Source organism: Nuphar pumila, chromosome 10 (assembly GCF_984573655.1).
Source record: "Nuphar pumila chromosome 10, dmNupPumi1.hap1.1, whole genome shotgun sequence".
Classification (NCBI taxonomy): domain Eukaryota; kingdom Viridiplantae; phylum Streptophyta; class Magnoliopsida; order Nymphaeales; family Nymphaeaceae; genus Nuphar; species Nuphar pumila.
The window spans coordinates 3109764-3134332 of record NC_143258.1 but is presented as its reverse complement, the minus strand read 5'-3'; the positions used below and the strand labels follow the sequence as shown (position 1 = coordinate 3134332).

General features: G+C 37.2%; 1 protein-coding gene across 1 annotated transcript; it reads left to right on the top strand.

Moving 5' to 3' along the window:
- The first annotated feature begins 683 nt into the window (after positions 1 to 683).
- LOC149823270 (pumilio homolog 1-like) lies at positions 684 to 23524 on the top strand. The gene is made up of 9 exons (XM_090018740.1): positions 684 to 1598; positions 3047 to 4611; positions 4702 to 4843; positions 4928 to 5035; positions 15892 to 16104; positions 16225 to 16335; positions 19612 to 19806; positions 21996 to 22170; positions 23059 to 23524. The coding sequence occupies exons 1-9, from the start codon at positions 978 to 980 to the stop codon at positions 23094 to 23096; spliced, it is 3168 nt and encodes a 1055-aa protein (XP_089874866.1). The 5' UTR covers positions 684 to 977; the 3' UTR covers positions 23097 to 23524.
- Positions 23525 to 24569: the final 1045 nt, after the last annotated feature.

The following is a 24569-nucleotide window of genomic DNA, read 5'->3' as shown; positions in this document are numbered from 1 at the left end:
AACGATTCACGGCTGATACCGATACTGACAACATTGCTCCAAAGACCTAAGTAAAAAAAAGAAAATTTAAAAAAGAGGGGCAATTCCGTCAAACCCACAAAGAGTCTTACTTTCACCGTTATACCCAAGGACCATGCCGCACGTGTGTGGACATCAGACACGTGTGTAGACCCCGGGCCCAATAGGGGAAGAAAATACCAAGCGGGCCCCACGCAGTATCGAATGACGTGGCAGTTATGCGAAAGGGTGCATGATGTATCTGTCCCTATCCGCTAGGTATTGAAAAATTCCTTTCACAGAGAAAGAAGAGAAACCCCTGCATATACTAATGTCAAGCCAAAAAGTTTTTCAGGTAAACAAAGGGTATTATGGGGTAAAATGTGTAAATATTTACACGTTGAAGATTTGAATTAAAAGTCTTCATGTGAAAGTGTGTAATTGAGTCAGAAGAATATAATGTTATCGTATAGACGGTGATGTGGGGATTCGATATGGCAATCTATTGCATTTATTTTAAGCTGAAAATAAAACCCTAAAGAGTGGCCTTAAAAGAAGCCGGCAACCACGAGGGGAGATCAGAGCCGTCCGTAGGGACGATCGGACGGTCTTCGTCATCCGAGCCTCGTACTTATCATCCCCTTCGCACAAGACCGTTTTCCCTCTTCTTTTTCGTACGCTCAACACAGAGAGCGAAAAAGAGAAACCGCAGAGAAGAAGAAGAAGAAGAAGAAGGAAGAATGGGAATCTTGCCGATCATCCCGATCGTGACCGGAAAATCTCGGCTGATTCTCCTCCAATGGAGATTCCCGGGAGAGATCAGCTCTCGTTGGTAAATGATCCTGGTTTCTCGCCGTCGGCGTAGAAATTACGGTTTTTTCTTGTTATTTCGCGTTTTTTACGGGGTTTTCCGGGAGGAGATTGAGGGATAACGGCGTGTGTGATGGGTTGCTGAGTGTCGCGTTCGGACGCTGTCCGAAATGGGGATGAGGCCGGGGATTCTCGGGGAGAATCGGGGAGAGGGGTCATTCGGTGAGGATTTGGGGAAGGAGATAGGGTTCCTCATGAGGGAGCAGCGGAGGCAGCAGGTGAGCGAGCGGGAGAGGGAGCTCGGCCTCTTCCGGAGTGGGAGCGCGCCGCCAACGGTCGAGGGCTCGCTCGCGGCCGTCGGCGGGCTCTTCAGCGAGGGTGGCGCCTCTGCTGTGGCGGCCAGTGGGCTTGCCGGCTCCGATGAGGAGATTAGGAAGGATCCGGCGTACCTCTCCTATTACTACTCTCACGTCAACCTCAACCCGAGGCTGCCGCCACCGGCGCTGTCCAAGGAGGACTGGCGGTTCGCGCAGCGGTTGCAGGCGGCCTCCGGCGACAGCTCGCTGCTCGGAGGTATCGGGGATAGGCGGAAGGTGAACCGCTCCGGTGGAGCGGAGGGTGGCGGGGGAAACAGGTCGTTGTTCTCGTCGCACCCTAGGTTTAATTCACCGGCAGAGGAGGCAAGGCAGCCGTCCACTGCCGAGTGGCTTGAGCGCAGCGGGGATGGACTCATCGGGCTCTCTGGGTTGGGGTTGGGACCTAGGCAGAAGAGCTTTGTGGATATCCTACAGGTGAACTTTCCTTCCATTGCTTATGAAAAATTTGTTCTTTTATAAATTTTCTGACTGTGGTTTCTTATGGATTAAGTGATTCAAAGTTGGTATACTTTTGTTCACTTGAGTAATTGCGTATTCTTGAGTGGTTCATGTTCTTTTGTGGTTGGTGTTCGATCTAACTAATAGCGAAAGTTCACAGGCTCTGTATCGTGAGAATTGTATATAGTGTTGTTGCATTGTTGGGATGGTTTTGACCTATCTACTTCATCGTTTACGTCATCATTGTTGCACCGAAATCGTGTGAACGATCATTTTGAGGTTCGTGAGGATAATGAAGGATAGAGATATTTTTAATATCTCTATCTTTCGAATCAGTTTGGTTGTAAATTGTTTTGGGCATCAATCCTGCTGTAGAGGCCGTTATTTAGATGATTTCACATCAGAGTCTGGTAAGTGTGTCGTGGGTGTCTTTTGGATCTCGATAACAGGGAAGAGCAGGGAAGTGATAGATAGTCTGTACAGTACTTGCATAAAAATGCTTAGTACTTTTTTCTTTTGTCTTTTTATCTTATTGTTGCTTTAAACAATGTTTCTTTTTAATATGGTACTCTTCTGTAATATATTTTTTTATTGGGGAATAACAAAAGAATATGTATTTTAGACAATATTTCTGTTGACTGTGGCATTCTTCAATAATAAGGTTTTGCTTTGTTGCAAAATATTAAAAATAATAAATGTTTTCCTTTGAAACCATTAAGGTTCTAATTGCTTAATCTATGAAGGCATTCTGCGTTTGAAAGAGGGTTATCGAATTAGTTTCTGGGGAAGCAATTTTTCTTTTGTTTTGGGTTGTCACACACACACACACAAGTTTCCAACTTTTTGTTCTTTTTCCTGTTAGAAAAATTTGCACCACTTTATAAGATACTTTTTTCTATGTCAAGCATAAGTCATCCAAGTTTCCAGGCTTCAGATTGAAGTTTACATTAGCCATTTGGTATTTGTTTCTTTTATTACTTAAGTACACAACCATATATTATTAGAGGTTTCTTCTATGATCCTTTATCTAAATGCGTCTGCAAGCAAGAGGATTTAGACGTTTCATGACTGTTTTCCTATTGACCTGGAGCATCTCTGGGAGTATGCTAGGAAAAGTGCCTGAGGGTTCATTCTCTAAACTTATATGGTACAGAGAAATTAAATCAATCTACAGAAGCCGTGATTGTGTGGTATATATTTTCAAATATATTTATTTGTTCTATAATATCTCTATTGCAAACACATAAATGTATTGTCCAATGGCATTGTGCTTGGTGAAAAGTTTCATCATGTGAATAAGTATACCATGTGAATATAAGTCTGTTTGTGAGCTGAACAATTTACAGGCTTTTCAATTTTTTCGATATTCAAAGGCCTTTAATTGCTCTCTCTCTCTCTCTCTAAGTTTTGGCTTATGATTGCAGGAGGACCTGGACCGCTCTAGCCCTGCCCCAGGTCATCCATCTCGTCCAGCAAGCCGCAATGCTTTTGGTGATGGTAATGATCCATTAGGCTCAAATGAACCAACATTTGGACATCTTCATCATGAGAGAGCATCTCTGGATAGTTTGCAGCCTGGTACAACCATGCAAGGCCCAGGTGGGATACAGAGCCTTGGTTCATCGGCATCTGATGCTTTTGCGTCTGCCCTAGGTGCATCACTTTCAAGAAGTGCCACTCCAGATCCCCAGCATGTTGCAAGTTCTAGCAATGCCGGCCTTCTGCATGTGGGAGGACGTTTTGTTTCTCGTGATAAAAAAACTATTGGAGGTCCAAGCTCATTAAGTCGTGCTCCATCAAATATGGCAGAATCAGCAGACCTTGCAAATGCTCTATCAGGAATGAGTCTTTCCAAGAATGATATGGTAGATGAGGATCGTTACTTGCACTCACAGCTTCATCAGGAAATTGAAGGTCACTCAAGTTTCCTGTTTGATTTGCAAAGCAGTCAAAGCAATGGTAAGCAGCACTCCTACTTGAAAAGTTCAGAATCTGAAGCTTTAAATCTGCCTGTTGCTCCTAAACCTGGAAAAGCTTCATATGCGGATTTGGCTAGAAGCAGTGGAGCTGTTGTAGACATAAACAATTCGTCACTGACATCCAATGGGCAGGTTGACTTGCCTAAACGAACTGCTGCTTCTGGTAATTCATACAGGAAATTAGCAACTTCTGATTCTGCTGCCAGTCCAGTGGGTTCTTCTGCTCTTTATCAGAACATGGATCTTTCAAATGATGCCTTTGCAGGTTATGGTCTGAGTGCATATGCTGTTAATCCATTGTTGTCGACAATGATGACAAATCAGCTTAGTGCTGGCAATTTTCCTCCTTTATATGATAGTGCTGCATCAATGTTAGCCCCTGGAATGGATTCAAGATTAATTGGTGCAGGCATTCCTTCAGGTGCAACTTTTACAGGAGCACCAGATATACAAAATCTCGGTCGACTTGGAAGCCATGCTGCAACTGGCCTCCAGGTGCCTGCAATGGACCCTTTGTATATACAGTCTTTGCAGAGGAACTCAGAATATGCTGCGCAGGTTGCTGCCAATTTTAATGAACCTTCTTTAGATAGAAATTATATGGGGAATTCTTATGTGGATTTACTGCAGAAGGCCTACCTTGGAGCATTGCTTGCACAAAAATCACAGTATAATGTGCCATTTTTAGGCAAGACCGGTGGTTTGAATCATGCATACTACGGGAGTCCTCCCTATGGGCTTGGTATGCCATATCCCACAAGCTCATTAGCTAGTTCTGTCCCACCTGGTTCTCCTGGGGGGCCAGGAAGTCCTCTCAGGCAGAATGAAAGGAATCTACGTTTTCCTTCTGTTATAAGGGGTTTGGGTGCAGGTGTCATGGGATCCTGGCACCCGGACAATGGAGGTAACATTGAAGAAGGTTTTGCAGCCTCCTTGCTAGAGGAATTTAAGAGCAACAAGACTAGATATTTTGAGCTGTCGGAAATTGCTGGCCATGTTGTTGAATTCAGGTATTCACTTTCAATTCAAGTCACTTTTAGCCGTAGTTTAGTGGCAGGTATGTGGAAATATATTAAAGTGTTTGTGCCTGTATAAAACAGTGCTGATCAGTACGGGAGCAGGTTCATTCAACAAAAATTAGAAACTGCAACAATTGAGGAGAAAAACACGGTGTTCCAAGAAATAATCCCTCAAGCTCTTTCCTTGATGACTGATGTCTTTGGGAATTATGTAATCCAGAAGGTACTATGTTAGCTGCTTTTATTTTACCTTGATTGGATGTTTGCACCATTTCAACATCTTGACGTAGCATTTATGATACATCAGTTTTTTGAGCATGGGACCACAGCCCAGAGAAGGGAACTAGCTGACAAAGTCACTGGTCATGTATTGACCCTGAGCCTTCAGATGTATGGTTGCAGAGTAATCCAGAAGGTAGTTCTATCTCTTCTATGATCAAGATTAAAATCATATATATCTCATAGTTCATAGTTCTTTTAGGTTGTTTTCTTGTTTCTGGTGACAAGAATATTTAGTGGGATGTCCCTGTGCTTTCATGTGTTCTTTTATGGAGATGATGAAAGTAACTGCTTTACATACAACTAATACAGATCGGATAAAGAACTTATGTGGCCTAGTTTTCAAATTTAAAGGAACAGTAGTCTGTTGTGTTGGTTCAGAGATGATATGTAGATACCATGAAAAAGATCTGGAACTCTTGGAAGATTTTCGAGGCTTCTTATTCTTGTGAACGTAGGAATCTGAATTTCTGCAATGTGATTAATGTATTTAGAAATTGGCACTGAGAAGGTTTTGGTTCATTTACAATGTACCTCTTGTCATAAGATGAAAGATTTCAAAACCTCTTTATGTGTAGTTTCTTTCCTTAATCTAATTGGATTGAAGATTCTATTTCCGAAAGGGTTTTTTCCATGTTTCCATTTCTCTTTGTTGGTTGGAATAGTCACAAATATTGGTATCTCGCGATATTATAGGTTTGGTGATAAATCTTGAAAAAATCTCGGGGCATAAAAAAATAAAAATATATATATATAATAACAAAAATAAGTAAGAAAATATCATGTTTAGTTAATAAAATACATATATACTAAAAGAAATAAGTTAAAATACATAATAAAGAAGAAAATCACCTTTAAGATGTAGAAAATAAGTAAAAACAGTAACAATAATTGGCGATATTTTCAAAATATCATGATATTTTACCTAAAATATTGTTTGATGAACATAACATGATATTATCATGTTTTTTTCAAAAATATTGCTGATATAGGTTAGAATAATTGATGACAATTTGTTCTTTATATGAAGTTTTTGGTTTCTATAAGGATTTTCTTATGTATTGGAGCTTGCTTTGTTTCTCTTCCCTATATGCTAGTCTGTCTGTAGGGCCTCAAATATACGTTTGCAATATTCAACAAAGCTAATTCCATTGATTACTACCAAATCCTGGCAACTTATTCACTACAAAGCTTCATATTCAATCTCATGCTTTCAACAATCAAGCTTCTTTTTATAATGTAGTTGTCATACTTCTGCAACCACTGTGCATGTGCGAGCCCATGCATGAGTAGAAGCCCCCTGCAACATTAATAGTCATGCTTCTTGGAAAGCACTCTTTGGAAGTGGGAACCAACCTGCTTCCAAAACAAAGAGGGATCAATGATCCTTTTCCCATTTGCGTGACCATCTATTTGGGTTGGATCCATGTGCGCCAAATGGGTCGGTATGCATTCTAATTACATCCCATTGTAGGATTTAGATATGCTGAACTTTTAGGTTTTCTCAAATTTAGAGATATCTAATGAGGTTAAGATATGAGAGGGTTTTCTCAAATTTAGAGAGATATTAAATGAGGTTAAGATATGAGAGAGAGGGTACATTTTAAAATTAACTGGTCATCGACAATGATTAATTTGATGACAGCTATGGGTGTGTGTGCATTTGGATAAGAGTTTAAAAAGAGACCCTTTCATTTTTTGGTGTCCAAAGTAAGATTAAATGTCATTCGTATTTGAAAATATGCATTAGTAATTGTTATTTTTGAATGTTCTATTGCATTTATACTTTTGTTATTCTTTAAATTATGTGATGTAGAGATTTTCTAGTAGGATAACATGGTTTACTGACTACGATCTTCACTTGTAAAAAATTTTCTTGTTGTATTCTCAATATGTAACATGAAATTCTTACATGGCTTCATAAATGATTCAATATATATCGATTTTCAAATGATTCATCACGCTTCTCACTTAATCTTATTAAAGCTTAAAATTTTTTGGCTTTTGGTTTCACCTTGCACTTCGGCAACATCATTAGATCTTCATTTCTAAAGTACAAAACTTTCATGAACATGCTTCATTTTTTAATGCAGAAAACACACATAAGCAACCACTTTGTGTGTGTGTGTGTGTGTGTGTGTGTGTGTGTTCTGTAAAACTAGGACATGGAGACACACACACACACACGCATACATATATATATATATATATATATATATATATAGAGAGAGAGAGAGAGAGAGAGAGAGAGAGAGAGAGAGAGAGAGAGAGAGAGAGAGAGAGAGAGAGTAATGCATTCCTCATGCCCCTTTTTCGTTAGGTCTCATTAGGCCCCTTCAAAAATCGTAGTTTTAAGTATTTTTTCTCATGTCTAACACCGTAGATGTGATCTATAGGTTTTGTTTAGTGGGGACCGGCTTTTTGATCGCTGGAATTTGACCTGCGTACAGGTTTTTTTGGTGATCCAAAATCAATGGCTATGAAGGTACCAATTTTTTCTGGCTCATAAAAATATGTTTTTTCATCGAAAAAACATGATCCAAGAGTCGATTCCTACTAAATTGAGCATGTTAAACACATCTAATGGTTCAGATCTGTCATAAAACATTTAAAACCTATGGGGCAGAACCAGAAATGGGGCCTAATATGTTCAGTTCTCATATATATATATATATACAGAGAGAGAGAGAGAGAGAGAGAGAGAGAGAGAGAGAGAGAGAGAGAGAGAGAGAGAGAGAGAGAGAGAATCCCATTTTTGTTAGGTCCATTCAAAAAATCATAGTTGTAGGTGTTAAATTTTAGATGCCTTTTATCATGATCTTTTAGTGGAAAACATGTGCTAGACTGGGTATGTTTCGTGTTTCAGATGTGTTTGTAAATAAATAGAAAAAACAAGGTCTTGTATTGCACTCAAAATTGATGATAAAATAGTCAATTTCTTCATGAAGTCAACTCAAGTCAAATGTTTTTTAGCTAAGCAATGTGTTTTTCATATTGTTTCAAATATGTTTTTAGAGAGATTAAAATTCAAGGGCTCGTATTGAAGTAAGTTTTCTCACTAAATCAATTTGATCCAAAGGATATATATGAGTAGGTGCATACTAAAGTTCCTAATGCGAGTTTCAGGGTGTTTTATGCAAATCTTGTTAGAAAGTAGCTTTGAATACATTAGGTTCAATAATGAACCCATACACAAGCACATGAAGTGCGAATAAACCCATTAAAGAGAACAACACAAGCACATAATGTGCTAACACATAAACCCACACAAGGGGCAAAAATATGACATAAAGTCATAAGTTGAATATTATTGAAGAAGAGGAAGAAGAGGGTAAAAACCCCTTACAATGGAGCAAGAGCTCCTCCAAGTCTTAAAGAATACAAAGGGGCAAGCCCCTATTTATAAGCACAAAAGGGACCACCTTGGGGGCTCCCAAAGGGGACGTTGGAGAGCCCCCAACGGTCACATTTGTGACCGTTGGGGGCTCCCAAAGTCTCTATTGGGAGGCCCCCAATATGGTACGAATTACGAAAACTAAAAATTAAAAACAGAAAATTAAAGGAAAAATTACAATGCATATTCCAATTGGAATATGCGTAAAATGACAAATTACAAGAATACCCTTGAGGGTATTTTAGGAAGATAATATATATATATATATATATATAAATAGAGATACATATTATATATATACAAACAAACAACAACAACTACGCCTTCATCCCAAAACAATTGGGGTCGGCGATATGAACCAACAAAGAAAATCATTCTGGGTCTTCCACATGAATCCTTCTCCTCTATTCATTTCTATCCAATGCCATGTCCTCGGTGAGGTTCAAAGCATTCATATCCTTTCCTATCACTTCCATCGACGTCTTCCTAGGCCTACCCCGACCTCTTTCAACTAATATATTTTCCCATTTCTCCATCCTTCTAACTGGAGCATCATTAGGCCTTCGTCGAATATGTCCAAACCACCGTAAACGATTCTCACTCATCTTATTTTCAATGGGTGCAACGCCTACTTTCTTACGTATCTCCTCGTTCCGAATCTTATCTTTTATTGTATTTCCACACATCCATCTCAGCATACGCATCTCAGCTACACTCATGTCTCTTGGCAGCCCAACATTCCGTACCATATAGTAAAGCGGGCCTAATAGTCGTCCTATAAAACTTTCCCTTCAACCGCAATGGCATTCTACGATCGCACAACACTCCAGTTGCACTCTTCCATTTCATCCACCCAACCTTTATCCTATGATTTACATCTCCATCAATTTCTCCATACTTTTGAATGATAGATCCCAAATATTTGAAAGAATCATCTACCGGTATTTCTTGCTCACCAAGCTTCACTACACTCCCATCTCTATTTCGTTGCTTACTAAATCGACATTCCATGTATTCTGTCTTACTCTTACTCAACTTAAAACCTCTTGCTTCCAATGTCTGTCTCCATAATTCTAACTTAACATTAACCCCAGCTCAAGACTCATCAATCAAAACAATATCATCAGCAAACAACATACACCACAGCACATTTTCTTGGATTGATCTCGTAAGCTCATCCATCACTATAACAAATAGGAAAGGGCTTAAAGCAGATCCTTGATGTAACCCAACCGTTATAGGAAAATTGGTTGTCACCCCTCCACAAGTGCAGACATTGGTTACTACTCCTTCATACATATCTTTAATTATACTAATGTACTTGAGAGAAACACCTTTCTTCATCATTGTCCACCAGAGAACGTCCCTAGGTACTCTATCATAAGCCTTCTCCAAATCAATAAAAACCATATGCAAATCTTTGTTCCTCTCTCTATTTCTCTCAATAAGTTGTCTAAGAAGATGTATAGCTTTCATAGTAGATCTTCCAGGCATAAAACCAAATTGATTCTCCGATATCATGACAACCTTCCTCAACCTAGACTCAATCACCCTCTCCCAAAGTTTCATAGTATGACTCATAAATATATATATGTACATTTAAGGATTACATTTCAACATATATGTGTACGAGTACACATATTTTAACACCCCCCCTCAATCTTTGCGGGGAAACGAAAAGATTGAAAAAAAGGGGAAGACTCCAAGAGGCTTCGGCAAGGATGCAATTGAAACTTGAAAATGCCTTCCTCCAATTGTCTTCTAATGGTGAGCACATTTGTCGAACCATCCAGGGTACTTATCTTTGTCCTATCTCCAAGATCCTGTGGAATAACAACAAAGAACAAGTAAAAAATATCTTTGCACTTTACTCAAATGGAACATTCCTAACAAGGTGCAAAATTACTTTAATATGAAAAGAAAATTTAGAAATTCAAAGATTAAAAAAACAAATATCATGTTAAAGAGTGAGCGGAAACGAATTACAAGAATGCATAATGCATTCATAAGGTCCAACATTGGACAATCACAACCCCATAATGGGGAATAACAAAATGGTCCACTAAGAGACACCCCAATAAGCCTACGAAGAGGCATACGCTACATATGTTTTATTGAATGAGGGCCTAAAAGGCCATAGTGAGCATATGCATATACTATCAAAAAAATGAATTAACGCTTAAAGAAATCATCAATGAACATGCTCCAAACATACTTTAGTCAAAATGAACACAAGAGTCCAAAAAGTTTTAAATGAACATGGATACTAATGTCCAAAGGCATGTCGAATATGATCTTCAATAAGAGAGGCTTTATAAAGCTATATTTAACATGCATAGATCAACAATAGAGTTTTTCACATCTTTAGGAAGAAGATCTATGTCAAACAAATGTCATAAATATGAAGCATGATTTGACTAAATATGTTAAAGCATCCACCCAAGATTCAAAAAAGAATGTCATTTGAGACAAAAGACTTATTTTGCATATCAAATACAAAAGTCGTCGAAGAACTGTAAGCACTTAATATATAGATTAAATGCTAAAATATCAATTTGATTTAAAAACATATCATAGATATGATTCACTTGTATAAAAAACACAATAAATTTTGTAATTTTCAAAAATAGTTTATCCACTACAAGCAACTACCTCATTAGTCCTCCAAAACCCGTAAATCAAGTGTATAAGCTACTAGATCAAGAATATAAATATAATGTCATTAAAGGCCAAATGACACACACTAAGGTGTGTAAAAATACCTCTTGCCTATATATAATAATACTTGAAATGAGTGCATCAACGACAAGAACAAGAGAATACACGCCAACATGGACAAAAAGCATCTCTTGTCTACGTAAAAATACACTCAAGATCAAGTATGTTCAGCTACTAGAACAAGAGTATTAAGCCAACCATGGTCTAAAAACACAATACATATCTTGTCTACATAAAATGTCACTTGAATTGAGTGAAAGAAGCCAACCATGGGCATATAACTCAGCGACTAGAACAAAGACACAAATGCCAACATGGACTAAAGATCACACACCATGGTGTGAATCAACGTGCCTTGTCTACATATGATAACACTCAAGACAAGTGTGTTTAGCTACTAGAACAAGAGAAACAAAGTCAACAAAGGGCTATCAACACACAAAGGTGTAATAAAATTCTTGTCTACATATGATGACACTTAGATAAGAGTTATAAAAGGAGAAGACTTTTGAGGTAATAAAACTTGTAATGACAAACATATATATAAATCAAACCTTGAATCAATAGAACAATATTCTTCAAAAAGAATACCCATAAAAATAACATTTTGGAATAAACTATGTAAAAGTATCTTCAACAAGATACAACAACCGATAGAACAATATTCTTGAAAATAAATGTGTGAACATACGCACACCAAGAACATATGGAACACTTGTGCACAAAAGCACGAAATCACAAATGTGCAAATGCATTTTCATAAACAATAAAAGGTTGGGCAATAATCCCTAAAACCTTGATTTTAATATACCTTAAAACATTTTAAGGTTTCAAACATCATATATCCATCACATTTATATACAAATAAGAGCATCCATAAGATCAATGACCAACATCAAACTAGTGACATACTCATATACCAAATCATTCTAGAGTCTCAAGGTGCCCATAACTCACCTCAACCACAATCTATAATATGGTAAGTGAACAATCTAAAATGACATAACAACCAGTAACACACTCATAATTAGAGTTCATATACCAAATCATTCTATAGTCCCAAGGTGCCCATAACTCACCTCAACCACCATCTATAATATGGCAAGTGGACAATCTAAAATGACATAACACAAGATGCCCATAACTCACCTCAAAAGTCTCTAATATAACAATAGCGCCATAAAAGAATTGATGCATCATATAACTTGTGATGGATAAGATAAGTACCATAAAAAAACTTTTTCAAAGAACATAATGACATAAAGAAATCATCTTGGGATAATCAAGAGAAGAAAATCAAGTTTTTAACAAAGAAATCACAAGAACCGTAATGGTTCACAAGGAGAGCTTTAAAACAATACCCAAGAAAAGATATTCAAAAATACTTGAAAAATTATAGAATTGGGATTAAATCCCATACACCAAGTTTTAATATTCTTTGATTAAGATATGCGGAAACGTACAAAGTGCTATAAGCACTTACAATGGTTTATAATGATTCAACAAAAGAATCAATATCTAAATTCATTACACTTTCACCAAAAGAAATGTGCACAAAAGCTCCACAATGTAAAAATGTCTACGAAGAGACAATACGTATATGAGTACAAATACTTTAGAAAAGATGTGCACGAAGGCACTCTCACAACACTTGAACAAAGAATACGCAAAAAGCGTAATAATATCAAACATGCAATAATGCATGTATTTCATAAAAGATGCAAATGCTTGAGACTCTCAAGCTTCAATTATGCAATTTTATGCTTGATAATTGCAATTTAAAAGAAGACCATATTATGGCCAATGTAGGCATCCTTAGAGATACAATCAAGAGGTTTTGAAATCTTATGTGAAAAATACAAACCAACAAGTTTGTAAAGTTGCATCAGTAAATTTAATGAAATCTTTTATACCAAAAAGATGTAATAGATACACTATGCATTCTATATAGTGTGAGAAATTCTTTTAAAAGATCTTTTACAACGGTTCAAACAATCTATTTATCACAAACAATTTTTCAAAAAACCTTTAAATAAACCAAAATCATTGAAACATCTTTAGGAGTTCTCATAAATAGTTATCATTAACGAGAACTACTTAGGATTCATAACAAGGATTTAGATGTGAGAGATTCTTATACAAGAATTATATCAAGATTTTCCATAAAAAGCACTAAAATCCATAAACAAGAGAGAAACTCAAAACAAATTAGACTTTATATGAGATTAAAGAGTTTTTAAACAAAGATCATTAATCTAGCAAGAAATCGTATTTAAAAAGTTAACTTATAGGTTAATCACGAAATTCTTATGAAAAATCATAAATCTCACATAATTGAAAAACAATTTTGCAAAACATAAATTACTATTATATGTGATGAGAAATCGATAACTATATAACCAAGAATTATATATTTGAACAATAAACAAATTTACCAAATTTAAAAGTAGATATTTTAAAATATACGAACACGCGAAATGTGAAAGGAAATGATTCAACTATCAAAAACACTAAATGTGCAAGAAAAATAGTTTCATAATGCATAATATGTTAAAAAAGAGATACATACCGAAAACTTCTAAAAAAAGAGAGGAACAACGAATACTTCACCATTTCTTGAGCACCACGCTTTCCGTTGCGCCAAGAGACAACCCCATCGTAACCGGACTATGATACCATGTTAGAAAGTAGCTTTGAATACATTAGGTTCAATAATGAACCCATACACAAGCACATGAAGTGCTAATAAACCCATTAAAGAGAACAACACAAGCACATAATGTGCTAACACATAAACCCACACAAGGGGCAAAAATATGACATAAAGTCATAAGTTGAATATTATTGAAGAAGAGGAAGAAAAGGGTAAAAACCCCTTACAATGGAGCAAGAGCTCCTCCAAGTCTTAAAGAATACAAAGGGGCAAGCCCCTATTTATAAGCACAAAAGGGACCACCTTGGGGGCTCCCAAAGGGGACGTTGCAGAGCCCCCAACGGTCACATTTGTGACGGTTGGGGGCTCCCAACGTCTCTATTGGGAGGCCCCCAATATGGTACGAATTACGAAAATTAAAAATTAAAAACAGAAAATTAAAGGAAAAATTACAATGCATATTCCAATTGGAATATGCGTAAAATGACAAATTACAAGAATACCCTTGAGGGTATTTTAGGAAGATAAAATATATATATATATATATATATAAATAGAGATACATATACATATATATATATGTATACGTATCTTTATATATATATATGTATACATATCTTTATATATATATATATATATAAATATATATATGTACATTTAAGGATTATATTTCAACATATATGTGTACGAGTACACATATTTTAACAAATCTGACCCTGCGGATGCATTCGACATGGTCTATTTGCTAGAAAACAACACTTGGATTGTGTTTTTGATAAAAAAACATGAATTTTTGAGCTTGAATATTTATGAAAATTATAGACCATCGATTTTCAAACTTTATAAAATCCTGCCCACATATCGGAATCAAGCATGTAGAACACATCTGTAAGGTCTGATTCGAGAAAAACATGAAAAAATTCCTTTCAGAAGCATGGTAGGCTGGTGGTAGACACTGATCGGAGTAGGCAGCTACCCCCCTACTCACTATATATATATAGAGTAATGCTACGGTGCTTTGGGAGTACCTACTCCCACATACTAGAAATATGGTTGTAGGTTGTATCTTCTCGATTAAACCTTATGGATGTACTCTACATAGTTTATTTGATAGGAATCATGCTTTGGATCATGTTTTTTGGACATAAAAATAAGACATAAAAATAAGACTTTTAAAGTCATGAAATTTTGATACATTGTGAGCTGTTGATTTTTAAATGTATTAAAAAACATACGTGTATGCTATAATTACATGATCCAAAACTTATTTTCTACTAAATAATTCTTATAGTTCATATTTATAAGGTCTTGTCAACAAAAAAAGTTAAAGAAATCTGAAATTTTAAAGCTTCTATTAGGCGGGAGTAGGTACTCCGGGAGCACCTTATCATTACCTTCCAAATTCTTAAAAATTCTCGGCCACTATAATTAGTAAAAAATTGACATAAACATTGGCGAATTATAAAAGGAAAAGGGTACAGCTAGTAGAAAGCAAAGAATGAAGACCTTAATTGAAAGAAAGAAAAGGAATGAAGCTAGGAACATGGTTTTGAAACCCAGTGACTTGTCCCTTGGCTTGTCTTTGAGTGACTCGTGACTCTCCCGGGTCAACTCGGCGACTCGGCCGGGTCACGTTAAATTTATATTTTATATAAAACATATAAATATATGTATATATTATCTATATTTTATAGTATTTTATCAATATATTATATATAATATACATTATATGATATTTTTATAATATATTTAATGTATAATTTTATTAATACATGTATAATTATTTTTTATATATGTATAGATATGCATGACTCCCCATGACTCGCCCGTGACTCGGCCGAGTTTTGTAAAAGCCAAGTTACACCTGTTTTTTGACCTGGTGACTGGGTGAGGCCGAGTCATCGGGTCAACCCGGCAAGTTTTTAAACTATGGTTAGGAACACAATGTTGACCTTATCCGACATGTTCATGAAGTGTGTTGCTGTGTCTAGTGTTGTTTCCTGTGTAATGTCATGTTGACATTGAATTTACTTTTTTTTTATTATATTAAAGGAAAAAAATTACAAAAGATCTCCCTCAGAGGGTAGCCAATCCGGTGACATTGGATACACTTGCTAAGTGATGTATATGTGTGAAGTAGGTTCTTCTTGATTGACATGTTGCATTGGTTTTTGTGTGATGAGCACAGTGTAGTCCTTCACCTTTACACTTAAACTGTGGTATGCAGGCCATTGAAGTGGTGGATTTGGACCATCAGATTAAAATGGTCTCAGAGCTTGATGGCCATGTCATGCGATGTGTACGGGACCAGAATGGGAACCATGTTATCCAAAAGTGCATCGAATGCATCCCTCAAGATGCAATTCAGTTTATTATCTCTTCATTTTATGATCAAGTAGTGACATTATCAACACATCCATATGGTTGCCGTGTCATCCAGGTTGAGACATTCTTTTTTATTTGATCATTTAATACCCTCTAACTAGAAAAAATTCCTTATTATTGTACTATTGTTTCTTGTTCCATCTTTGAAGACTAAATGCTTCTGTTTGTGTAACAGAGAGTGCTAGAGCATTGCAGTGATAAAAAAACACAGTGTATCATGATGGATGAGATTCTGCAGTCCCTATGCATGCTAGCACAGGACCAGTATGGAAATTATGTTGTTCAGGTGTGTGTATGAGACATTTTCCCATTTGTCAAGTCCCAACATGGTGACATTTTTTAAAGAAGTCCTCTGAATCATCCTTCTGTGATGATGATGATACTGTGAAGGTGATGCAGAACAAATTGGCTTTGCCATAGAAGTCTTAATTGTATTTGTTGATGGGAACTTTCTTTTCCAGATAATGAATAATTTTTGAAGTGCATACTGTTGCCATGGGTAAATGGAGTTCTTTTATTAGCTAGCTGTTGCCCTAGTCCACTTTGATTTCCCTTTGGGTCATGACTTTTTTGTTGTTAATAAATGTTGGGTTGGCAATAGTCTTTTCTTACAAGATTGGGCTTTTTCAGGGTTTGCAAGCTTTTATTCCTCTAAGGCTCCAAACTAGGACTTATGTTAGACACATACAATGAGTCATTTGGTTGCTGCCTAATAATACTGTTAATGAATTTAGGTACTGCCTGTAATACATTATTACACTTTATTATTTAAATACATGAACTTACTGCAGTTGATCATATGGTGTGCAGCTTTTTATTGAATTAGAAAGGGTTCCTTGTTCATACTTTGCTTCTCATGGTGGACCATCATTGGCTTCCATGACTGTAACCAACTAGCTTGCTAAAATTTAGCCATTTTTTATTATCATTTTATTAAATCAATCGTATCAAGTGTAAGCAAGTTGTGATCTCTCTCTCTCTCTCTCTCACACACACACACACACACACACACACACGGACAAATGCACAAGGATGTCCATGCACTCATATACACACCCTGTTTAAGTATGCAACATCATCCAATGCATATGATGTATGGCTGCTACATTGAATTTTCTGTAGCCCCCAAATTGTGGATTCTAGACCACGAATTGGCAAGAAATAGAATTTTGAGATGTGGGAGCTACTGTAAGAACTAAAGCTTGCTTCATTTTCCATCAGTTTCTACTTTGTTTATAGCCTTCAAGACATTAGGGTGATATTACATCTTTGTCCACATTGTGTGTGGTTGGAGCCTTGAAGGACAAAGTCACCTTCTTAGCGCTTTATTTGAGCTTCAATTTTGGTAAAAGTAGAATATCCAGCAAGAGCAGTTCTTGTGTGAGCAACTATGTCACATAGGTGAGGGTGCGGGTGCGGGTGCGGTGATAGTATACAGCACTTAAAAAACTTGGGTGCGGAGGTGCCGGGGTGCGGGAGGGTATATATATATATATAGTAATGATAAGGTGCTCCCTGAGTACCTACTCCCACTTAATAAACGCTTCAAAACTTTAAAAAAATTGAGCATTTTTTGTTGATTATGTTAGGTACATCTATAAGGTCAGATTGAGAAGATGCAACCTACAACTACGATTTCTAGTAGGTGGGAGTAGGGCGTAGCATGACTCTCTCTCTCTCTCTCACTATATATATATATATATATATATATAACTTTTAACAGTTTAGGACTTGGAATCAGATCTAAGCCCAGATCTAGATCTGAATTAGTTGAAATCAGATCTGATTTAATCAAATCAGACCTGAACCCAAACCCAGATCATGGAATGAGACCTGGATTCAAACCCCTAGGTCTCATTTCATTCATTCTGAGGCATGAATCAGACCAGATCTGATTCATGTCAAACAAAACCGACACCTGAGAGCCAGGTGTTTGTGTTAAGTCAAGCCCAAGAAGCACCTGGCTTTAGTAACAAAACGAGAGAGAGAGAGAGAGAGAGAGAGAGAGAGAGAGAGAGAGAGAGAGAGAGAGAGAGAGAGAGAGAGAGAGAGAGAGAGAGAGAGAGAGAGCCCCACCCACCTACCCACCCAACCTGGATGAGTTCGTCTGCGCCCCAGTCGAGGCCACCTGGGTTCCTTCAAACCCAGATGCGGAAGGAAGGAGGAGAAAGAATAAGTATGGAGAGAGAGATACCTTTGTGGGTTGTAGCCGTTGCTGCCGTCGGAAGAGGAGGAGAGTAGGGGTCGGGGGAGGTGGGAGATGGTTTCGTTCCCTAACCACCACGACCCCCTTAATTTTTTAGGTCCAAAATGGACTCGGTCAGATTTGATCAAGCTAGATAGGACAAATATAACCCTAGGTGTGGTTGACCACACCTAGGGTTATGTTGACCACACCGGGTGCACACCTAGGGTTATGTTGACCACACCGGGTGCCACACCCGCATTGCGTTGATGCGGGTGCGGCACCCGGTTAGCCGAGTCCCTGTGACATAGGTGAGCAATGAGATATTTTAATGTAGCAGGCGAAGCTGCTATTTCTGCTAGTACAATTGCGGATTCCATGTCCAAGTTCCTTAAAAATTGGTACTTAAATAAAACATTCTTTTTGGTCAATATCTATATAAACATGTGTTACATTTTGTTCTGTTAGAGTCAAGGTTGCCAGACTAGGAAGTGGAAGTGAGAAGCGATGAATAAAATAAAGCAATATAAGAATTAAGTGAGAATTAAAATGGAACACAAATAAAAACTAAAATAAAAGTGACTTCTTAAATTTCATGATTTTTAGTTTAAAAATTAAATTTTTAACAAAATCTAAAAGTGATAATTGCTAATTTAGAGAAAGCACATGGAAGTGAGTGAGAAGCGTGATTGGAAACACATAAAAAACATAAAATGTGGAGTCAGAGAACATATAAGAAGAATAGATGAACCATGCGGAAAACATGGAAGAAGCGTGGGAGAATTGAGATTCTCATCAAGTTTCGGAAGCGAGCAATATCACGCTTCTGAAGCGAGTTTCTTCCGGGAAGCAGGCTTCCCACCTATCTAAGAAGCTTCAGGTAACTCTGGTTAGAATAGTACATATTTTTACTGGTCTATCCATCCTTTATAATTAATTATTTCTGATTGCATCCTACAGGGATCATCTAACTATTAACAGACTTTTTTATGCTTTTTTTTCCTTATTTTACAAAGCAGATGGGAACATAAGGAAACTTATCTAATACAAAAAGCGATGACAACCTAAGATTTCTGCTTCTTAAAATTCATGAATCAGATATTCTATTGACTGTTTTATACTACACTCGAATAAATGCTTTCGTTCTCCGGATGAATTATAGGTTAGCTCTGATGTCTGATTATATGAGTTTCCAGATGTTTTTATAACTACTCTAAATTGTCTTCATGCACGACTTTCTGTATATCCTATCGTAGTTTTGGCTTGTGCAATTCTATATTATTTCTCTCATTTGTATGTGGTGTTTGTGTTTTCTGAGGCTCTTACATTCTGGTGTCAGATGTCTTATATTATTTCTCTCAATTGTATTGGAAACAGCATGTTCTGGAGCATGGAAAACCACATGAACGTTCAGCTATAATCAAGAAATTAGCTGGACAGATAGTTCAAATGAGTCAACAGAAGTTTGCTTCTAATGTGGTTGAGAAATGTTTGACATTCGGTGGGCCAGCAGAGCGGCAGATTTTGGTCAGTGAGATGCTTGGTTCCACTGATGAAAATGAGCCCTTGCAGGTTTGTAGTTTTATGTTCTCTAACTTGGTATTTGTATTTAATTTTGATCTGAAAATTAAGCAACAAATTTTATAAAAAAAATCATAAAAGAAATCACCAATTTGTGCATACAAAATATTATGGTAATTAAGGAATTCAATATGAAATGGGAGAACAATTTGTGCAAAGATCTGTTGTGCATTTACACATGGCAGCATATGTTGCAGGCTTGATTTTGGATGCAACAAATGTCAGATCACAGTCCCCGTTAACAATATTATTGATATCATTTTATGAGCAGTTGTATTTTTCCCGCTCTTGGTTGGGCAGTCTGATATATCTGGTTCTTTGATGTCATTGGTAAGGTCTGTACATTTCCTAGGTCTGCTCTGTTTAGTTTATAATGGTTCCTAGTTCGTGTGGCAATGTTAAGATGACACATCTCAACTGAAGATTTTTCGTGAAAAACTGAAATGATTGCTAGTCTTCTAATTGACAAGTTTTTCTTCTCCTACATTAATAAGGCATAGGTAAATGGCTGACTGAACTTTAATACATGAAGTTGTAATGAAACATGGAGTCTTCACACCTCACTCAAGATGCACAATTCACACTCACGAATGGTCCAAATCTCAGCAACCACTAAGGGCTTATGAAGAACACAATCACAAAGTGCACATGCACAAGTCCAGTATGGGACAATCCAAAAAGCACTAATGCTTACACAAGCACAAGAGTGCATACCTATGTCACAGGGATTCGGCTAGACAGGTGCTGCACCCGTGTCGATGCTACGCGGGTGCAGCACCCGGTGCGGTCAACCCGACCCTGGGTGCGGTCAACGCACCCAGGGTCATTTTGGTCCATTTTTTGGATTAAAAAAAAATCTGCCCGAAGAAATGGGCTGCGGAATTTAAAAAAAAACTGCGCTGGGGGGAACCCCCGGACCCTCTCTCTCTCTCTCTCTATATATATATATTGTTTTTTTTTGCTGCACCCCCGCATCCAAGGTTTTTGAAACTGCCGCAACCCCGCACCCGCACCCATGTGACATAGGTGCATACAATATCAAAAGTGAGACCACTTAAAAATAATGAATTTATTTATCAAGGAGCTTCAAATACAAGGGACCTTAAGCCCTTATTTTATTGACAAGAAGCAACCAAGAGGGAGCCTCCAAAATAAACATTGAGAGGCTCCCAATGATCATATTTATGACCGTTGGGAGTACTTCTAATGAGTATGTGGAGGCATATTACACTACTGCCCTTACACATAAAAAATACAAAAAATAAAAAGAAAATAAAGGAAAACCTATTTTCTAACTTGTACAAAATAACCAAAATGCCCGTTGTGGGCAACCTAAATTACATTATTCATTATAGTTACATATATCTTGAATTTATATAACTATATTTGAAGTTATGCATATAACTTAAGAGTTAAAATACTGCATGACCATTGTGTCTAGAAGTACGCAGTCTTCCTTCTTTGAATTAAATGGTTTGAAACTATATGCTTGGCATCTGTCCATGAAAATAAAGATGATACAATAAAAGCTTAGTGGATTGAAGGAATTTTGGACAGATCAAATATGCACTACCATGCTTGCTGACCTTTATTTTGTGTCCTTTCTGATTGATTTTCATTTCATGCCAAAGACAAGTTTTTGGACTCTTCTTTTATCCAAAACATTTTTATCTGAAAAACATTACTTGTAACTATCTTTTTTTACAAGATTGGGAGAGTTGACAATATACCATTCCAGAATTTGATGTTTGATATGGAATCAAGTTGCCACTCCAGTTGTTGAATCCTTATTCTGCATGCTTGTCTCTTGGCAATCTCTAAAATCTCAAATTGAGTAACTGCGTATGGGTTCAACCTGTGAGTAGTGGCACCGACTTAGTTGACTAAGCTCACCAGCTACAACTTCTGCCACTTCATTTGGCCTATGCAATGATTTTCTGTTGCTGTAGTCATAGCCCAGCTTGGATAGCAGCATGGCATAACTTGCTTATGCTGCAGCTATTGTACATAGCTGGCTGCACACTGACCCGAGCAGTTCCTATCATGAGACATGTCTGGATTATAGCCTGCAAATGCTAGTCTCAACTGTTAAACAGTTGATATTTGATATACTTTTTCTATGACTAGTCTGATATTTCTCTAGTACTGATGTGCTTTGTTTTGATTGTGTTTGGCTTCAGGCAATGATGAAAGATCAGTTTGCAAACTATGTCGTGCAGAAAGTTTTAGAAACCTGTGATGATCAACAACGGGAGCTAATCCTCTTGAGGATTAAGGTTCACTTGAATGCCTTGAAGAAGTACACATATGGAAAGCATATTGTGGCACGTGTAGAGAAACTTGTAACTGCCGGAGGTATGTGGGTTTTATATTTCCAAGTTCTTTTTCTCCCCTGCATTGCTTTGTGGTGGCTATGCCAACTCTGCAGTTTGGCTTCAATAAAATATTTACAATGCAGACGTGATTCCAGATTTGTACTGGCAAACTTATTCTGGTCAAAGTATGGGGATAATTGGTAAATTGTGTAGGCAATGATCAAGTCTGATTTGATGATTCCTCCTCATCGCCTGTCACATGGAGCTAATTAGGGTTTGTATCCCTGAGCTGACACTTTGACAGAGATTAGATGTCTCGTTCCACATTGGAATCCTTTTGTTTGTTATGTCTTGGATGGACTTGGGTGTATCCATCAGGTGCAACATATTTAGTTGGAAGAACCTCCTCAGGCTTGAAGATGACTTGTCTTGGGTCCGAAATCTTTTGAGATTGAGATCGATGCAGCCAATCAACTTAAGTCTAATATGCGGCTTAACGAGCCCAAGTAACAAAGTTCGGACCAAAACCTGTTAGCCTATGCCATGCCCAAGTTGGGTCGACTTGTTTCTTTGAATAGCATGCCATATATCCCGATACATGTTTGAAGACTGCAATACTACCGTTTTATGTTTTGAGAAAGTCCATACCAGTTGGTGCTTTAATTAACCTGAGATCATCTTCATCATTATTGCGAATATGGGTTGAAATGACTTTGATGTCTCTTAAAATGACAGGTGAGCCTGTTGAATTCTCTTGCTTAGACTCCAATTAAGATTCCACATCTTGGTCGAGTAAAATGTCATAAATGCCATGAACTGGGGAGAATGTGCTGAGTAGCATTAGTCTTGCACTGGCTTAACTGGTCTCTATAGCCTTTTAATGTTTTTTAAGTGTAATGGTTGACTCTATGTTTGATCTGAATTGCAGAAAGGCGAATTGGAGTTCAAGCTTCACATTCAGCTTGAGATGAATTGTGAAGGATGTTGTACAGCTAACCGAGGCTTGGAGCGTGTACAAGCTTAATTTGGAAATATAGGTGTTTGTTTGTACTGAAACTTGTACATTGTGTAGTTTGAGACGAGGGTGTTTATTACTAAAAACAGAGCTTAGGAGATGCTGAGAGGCCCAGATGGTGAAATGCCCATGCCCCTGCAAAAATGCATTGTAGCAGAGAAGATAAAAAGAGACTGTACAAGTTCTTTGTTGTAAATGTGAGGGAGGTGATAATTAGTAGTGAATTAAAGTAACGTTACTGTACAAATGTTGCCATGTGGAGAGCCATCATGTTATTTAGGTTAACTAAAAATTTCCCCCGAGGGATTATTTACTTATTCTTCTCTGTCTTATAAGTATGGATTAGCCTGAATATTTGATGGTTAATTTCATCATTAAATTTGCTGTGCCATCTTTGTTTACATGTCTCTTTGACCTTCTTGTGGATTATCCGTCTCTCTGGTGTATTTCTTGTAGATTCCTGTAATTATGTGCTGTTATGGTATGTAATGATTTCAATTTAAAAGTATTTCTTGTACTTGGTAGATCGAGTGAATGAAGTACTTGTGAAGATCTGTTAATGTAATACCACCCCAGAATTGTAGGAATTACCAAGAAGGGATCATTATGTTATTTCTTTTCCTAATAAATCCTAAATGCCATGATGTAATAAGAATACCAGCTGTTGTCATGAGACACTTTCACGCTCTTTGCACTTTCTAAAGTCATCTTTGAGAGTGTGATTCATATGGTATCCAACCTAAAAACTATTACGTGTCTTGAATATACTGTGAGCTCTACTTTTCCAATATCTTTTGATGCAGGTTTTTTTAGGTCTCATTAGTTACGCTATTTGGGGATTCTTTATCCATTCAATAACCTTGTCCCACCTGGGTCTCTTGGCCACGTTTGGAAGCAAAAAAAAAAAACTTCATATGAAAATGTTGCCTATGAAAAGTTTTGATGTGAGAACTTTTTCAAATGAAATTTTTTTGCTTGTTTGTATGATCTCTCCGTCCCTTTATTGGAGGAAGATAGGGAGAAGGGGATCGGCCCGACCCCCTTTTCAGAGAGAGAGAGAGAGGGAGAGAGAGAGAGACTACATGGTGGCTCTGCCGATAGAATGAAATGCTTAAAAGGTGAGGAGTTGCTCTAATGCAAAAGTAAAACTTTTGATGTTAAAAATTCCTCCAGCCCCCTTAGGTGGAGGAAGATTTTTTATAAAAAAGTCGGTTTTTAGAAAAACTTTTCTTTCAAAAATTCTTTCGTTCGTGACAAGGAAAAATTGCCCCCTTTTCTTTCCTACTTGCATTCTTCCTGCTATTTTCTCATGTGGGGTTAAACTCATTTTTTGAAAAAAAAAAACACCAAACCCCCTCTAAGAACAATAGGTTTGTCCTTGTCTAACAATTTTCTTCACGTTCACCTTTAAAACCGTCATCACC

Bases quoted from the DNA above. Each gene is read 5' to 3' on its own strand.
- LOC149823270 (XM_090018740.1), top strand. From the start codon at position 978: ATGGGGATGAGGCCGGGGATTCTCGGGGAGAATCGGGGAGAGGGGTCA. The intron at 1,599-3,046 runs GTGAACTTTCCT...TTATGATTGCAG, and splicing joins GCTTTGTGGATATCCTACAG to GAGGACCTGGACCGCTCTAG. The intron at 4,844-4,927 runs GTACTATGTTAG...ATGATACATCAG, and splicing joins GGAATTATGTAATCCAGAAG to TTTTTTGAGCATGGGACCAC.